At 46.8% G+C, this 4634-nt stretch overlaps 1 protein-coding gene across 4 annotated transcripts in view; it reads right to left on the bottom strand.

The window, feature by feature from the left end:
- Positions 1-4634, bottom strand: part of PLA2G2C (phospholipase A2, group IIC) — a 23801-nt gene that overhangs the window by 11602 nt on the left and 7565 nt on the right. For all 4 annotated transcript variants that reach the window (XM_014540334.1, XM_005866989.2, XM_014540333.1 and 1 more), the window contains exon 2: positions 3661-3776. In XM_014540334.1, the coding sequence (XP_014395820.1) occupies positions 3661-3700 (40 nt within the window). In that variant the 5' untranslated portion in view covers positions 3701-3776. The remainder of the gene's footprint in view (positions 1-3660; positions 3777-4634) is intronic.

The following is a 4634-nucleotide window of genomic DNA, read 5'->3' as shown; positions in this document are numbered from 1 at the left end:
GATCACCCTTAACTACCTCTGCTTTGGCCCTGCCACCATGGCTTTGTCTGGAAGGACATCCGGAAGATCTCCTGATCTAATTAGCATATTACCCTTTTATTAGTATAGATAATAATAATAAAAAGAAAACTACCCACATAGCCATTGACAGGGGATAAAAACTATATGATGTCTTGAAAACATACTACTTTTTAAAATTTTTATTTTATTATTTTTATTAATTTCAGAGAGGAAGGAAGAGGGTTAGTGAGATAGAAACATCAATGATGAGAGAGAATAATTGATCAGCTGTCGAAATTCATGCACATTAAAGGGGAATTAATTAGAGGAAATATTTTAATATTGCTATTTGCCCTTTATAATAGCATTGTCAGAGATGAAAGAAAATTACTAAAATGTATATGAAAATCTTCCTCTTGTCAGAGTCTGGGGTGTGCTGCAGGACCCAGAGTCAAGTCCCCGCCCAAACGTGCATGCTTCAGACCTGGCTGGCCCCACCCCCATTGGGCAAGATCCAGACCCATCAAGCTCCCCTGGGCGGGGGGCACAGCCTCAGGTCCCCCAGCCTGGGGTGGGGGGCATGGCCTGAGGTCCCCCATCAAGCCCTGCTGGGCGGGGGGGTGCAGCCTTAGGTCCCCTGCCCTGGCCCAGAACCATGCAGCCTCAGGTTCCTGCTGATTGCTCGTTAAGGCTCATTATGAGAAGTCGGCCTCCACTGTGGGCGCAGCCATATTGTGTTATGAAATCCCTGCCTCCGCTGTGGGCGCAGCCATCTTGACCATTATGGCATGAAGGTCAATTTGCATAGTCCCTCTTTATTAGATAAGATATTTCAGAGTTCATTTTAACTTTTATGCTGTATGATTCTCTTTTATGATGCGCATGTCTTACTTTTCTGTTGAAATGTGTTAAATGTGTGTGTGTGCAAAGTCCTGGAGGATATACCTAACTCTTACAAATGGTTGATCTGGGTGTAGGAGAAGGCTGGGGGTCTGGGAGGCATGAGAAGGGGCTCTATTTTGTTACTCTCCACTCACTTATTTTACTTTTTAATTACATGCATATCTTAATTTTGCCATAAAAATAAAGCATGAACTTGAAGAAGAAAAACAGAGAGAGAGGGTTTGAGGAAATTTTCCCAGGAGCCTTCCCATCTCATACTGAGATTTTGGATATCTTATCACAATGCACGAAAGAGGGGCCCGTCACTGCTGTCCGAACGGCCCCCAGAGAGAGGGCGGAACCTTCTGGGCACACCACAGGGTGCAGAAGTGGCACTGCCGACACATGGGTCCCCCCACACCGTGATCTTGAAAACTGTCAAGTCCACCGCTAAGAGAAAATGAGAACCCTGTTTTGACATTTTGACTTAGGGACTCAACAGTGATTGCTCCGCAGCTGAAACAGATAGGAAAATGGATTTAGACAGATCTTTACACAACTAATTCAGAGTCGAAGAGCTTCCAATAGAACCAACACCATTTCCTGCACGTTCTTTCACGTCGCAGAGGTGTGCCGTCTGACCCGCTGAGAGCGATGACTCACAATTACCAGCTACTCCACAAGTCACCAGAAGAATGCCTTTCTGATGGGAAAGAATTGTTCCTAAATTAGCTAGCTGGATGTCTGCGGTTTTGTTCTAGGAGCCACACGATCTTCAATAAAGCTCAGGCATGAGAAGGGGCTCTATTTTGTTACTCTCCACTCACTTATTTTACTTTTTAATTACATGCATATCTTAATTTTGCCATAAAAATAAAGCATGAACTTGAAGAAGAAAAACAGAGAGAGAGGGTTTGAGGAAATTTTCCCAGGAGCCTTCCCATCTCATACTGAGATTTTGGATATCTTATCACAATGCACGAAAGAGGGGCCCGTCACTGCTGTCCGAACGGCCCCCAGAGAGAGGGCGGAACCTTCTGGGCACACCACGGGGTGCAGAAGTGGCACTGCTGGCACATGGGTCCCCCCACACTGTGATCTTACCGCTAAGAGAAAATGAGAACCCCATTTTGACATTTTGACTTAGGGACCCAAAAGTGATTGCTCCACAGCTAAAACAGATAGGAAAACGGATCTAGATAAATTTTTACACAACTAATCCAGAGTGGAAGAGCTTCCAATAGAACCAACACCATTTCCTGCACATTCTTTCACGTTGCAGAGGTGTGCCATCTGACCCGCTGAGAGCGATGACTCACGATTACCAGTTACTCCACAAGTCACCAGAAGAATGCCTTTCTGATGGGAAAGAATTGTTCCGGGGGCATGGCCTGAGGTCCCCCATCAAGCCCTGCTGGGCGGGGGGGTGCAGCCTTAGGTCCCCTGCCCTGGCCCAGAACCATGCAGCCTCAGGTTCCTGCTGATTGCTCGTTAAGGCTCATTATGAGAAGTCGGCCTCCACTGTGGGCGCAGCCATATTGTGTTATGAAATCCCTGCCTCCGCTGTGGGCGCAGCCATCTTGACCATTATGGCATGAAGGTCAATTTGCATAGTCCCTCTTTATTAGATAAGATATTTCAGAGTTCATTTTAACTTTTATGCTGTATGATTCTCTTTTATGATGCGCATGTCTTACTTTTCTGTTGAAATGTGTTAAATGTGTGTGTGTGCAAAGTCCTGGAGGATATACCTAACTCTTACAAATGGTTGATCTGGGTGTAGGAGAAGGCTGGGGGTCTGGGAGGCATGAGAAGGGGCTCTATTTTGTTACTCTCCACTCACTTATTTTACTTTTTAATTACATGCATATCTTAATTTTGCCATAAAAATAAAGCATGAACTTGAAGAAGAAAAACAGAGAGAGAGGGTTTGAGGAAATTTTCCCAGGAGCCTTCCCATCTCATACTGAGATTTTGGATATCTTATCACAATGCACGAAAGAGGGGCCCGTCACTGCTGTCCGAACGGCCCCCAGAGAGAGGGCGGAACCTTCTGGGCACACCACGGGGTGCAGAAGTGGCACTGCTGGCACATGGGTCCCCCCACACTGTGATCTTACCGCTAAGAGAAAATGAGAACCCCATTTTGACATTTTGACTTAGGGACCCAAAAGTGATTGCTCCACAGCTAAAACAGATAGGAAAACGGATCTAGATAAATTTTTACACAACTAATCCAGAGTGGAAGAGCTTCCAATAGAACCAACACCATTTCCTGCACATTCTTTCACGTTGCAGAGGTGTGCCATCTGACCCGCTGAGAGCGATGACTCACGATTACCAGTTACTCCACAAGTCACCAGAAGAATGCCTTTCTGATGGGAAAGAATTGTTCCTAAATTAGCTAGCTTGATGTCTGCGGTTTTGTTCTAGGAGCCACACGATCTTCAATAAAGCTCAGAGGTAGGAAAAGTGAATTCACCTTCACTAGCATCCTGAGGAAAGACTCCTGAAGGGGCGTGTGTGGGAGAGCAGAGTCCAGCGCCCTCTTTCTTAGCAAACGGTTGCAACCTTTGATTTCCCAGAAGTTTTGGGGGGATCCCAACACTGGGGTCAAGCAGGAGGGCTTTGGTGGGAGCCTGTTCCGCTCCTGGTTCTCTTTTGAGCAACATCTGACTCCCCCTTGCCCAATGCCACCTCAGGAGGGACCGCCCCACAGACACAGACACACAGAATGGGGGACAGTGCCCCGAAACTCGCCCGCTGCTCACTACTTACAGCAGGACGTGAAGACCAGGAGCACCCCGAGGGCCTTCATTCCCAAGGGGACCAGGGGGTCCAAGGCGCCGCGATCACAGCTTCCTCGGGTTGCCAGGGGGCGGCTAGGTGAGCACCTGTTCAGGGAGGAAATGACCAAATGAGGCGAGTCCATGTGGGCGCAAAGCCCCAGCTGCAGGGCCGACCCCGGAAGGCCCTGGGAGGAGAGCCCAGAGCAGAGAGCTCTTTAACCCTAACCATCTTCTAATACAACACTCTTTCTGGTAGTGAGACCTAAGGATAAAGATAAAGAAGGCTGCAGTCGTTTAAAAAGTGCAAGTTTTGTGGTTTTTAAACATGTCTTTCTTTGGCAACACCAACCCTTCATCTTGTTTTTCTTTTTCTCTTTCTCCTGAGGAGCCGGCATTTCTTCCATTCCCAAGTTTAAAGGCATCTCTGTGGTCCATGATGGAGATCCAGCTTGGGAAAGTCCCCATTTGCAAGGTAGATACCCACCCCCTCTGCCCCCAACACACACACACACACACACGTTTACCTTCCTTGATGCCCATGTATCTTATTCATAAACTTAGCCCCTAAGTTTCCTCTCCTTAAAGTGAGACTAAAAATGCTTATGGAGCCCTAACCGGTTTGGCTCAGTGGATGGAGCGTCGGCCTGCGGACTCAAGGGTCCCAGGTTCGATTCTGGTCAAGGGCATGTACCTTGATTGTGGGCACGTCCCCAGTGGGGGGTGTGCAGGAGGCAGCTGATCGATGTTTCTAACTCTCTATTCCTCTCCCTTCCTCTCTGTAAAAAATCAATAAAATATATTATAAAAAATGCCTATCGACCATCTCCAATGTTTATGAAGAAATTACTAAATGCCTGTGCTGCTTTCTTTGAAGGCTCCATGGGTATTCCATTATTTAATCCTCAGAAAACCTTGGGCAGCTTGACCATCATTTTTTTTAATTGCTTAAAGTATACAAAGAGT

Source organism: Myotis brandtii, unplaced genomic scaffold (assembly GCF_000412655.1).
Source record: "Myotis brandtii unplaced genomic scaffold, ASM41265v1 scaffold2414, whole genome shotgun sequence".
Lineage (NCBI taxonomy): Eukaryota > Metazoa > Chordata > Mammalia > Chiroptera > Vespertilionidae > Myotis > Myotis brandtii.
This window is presented reverse-complemented; position numbering and strand designations above follow the sequence as displayed.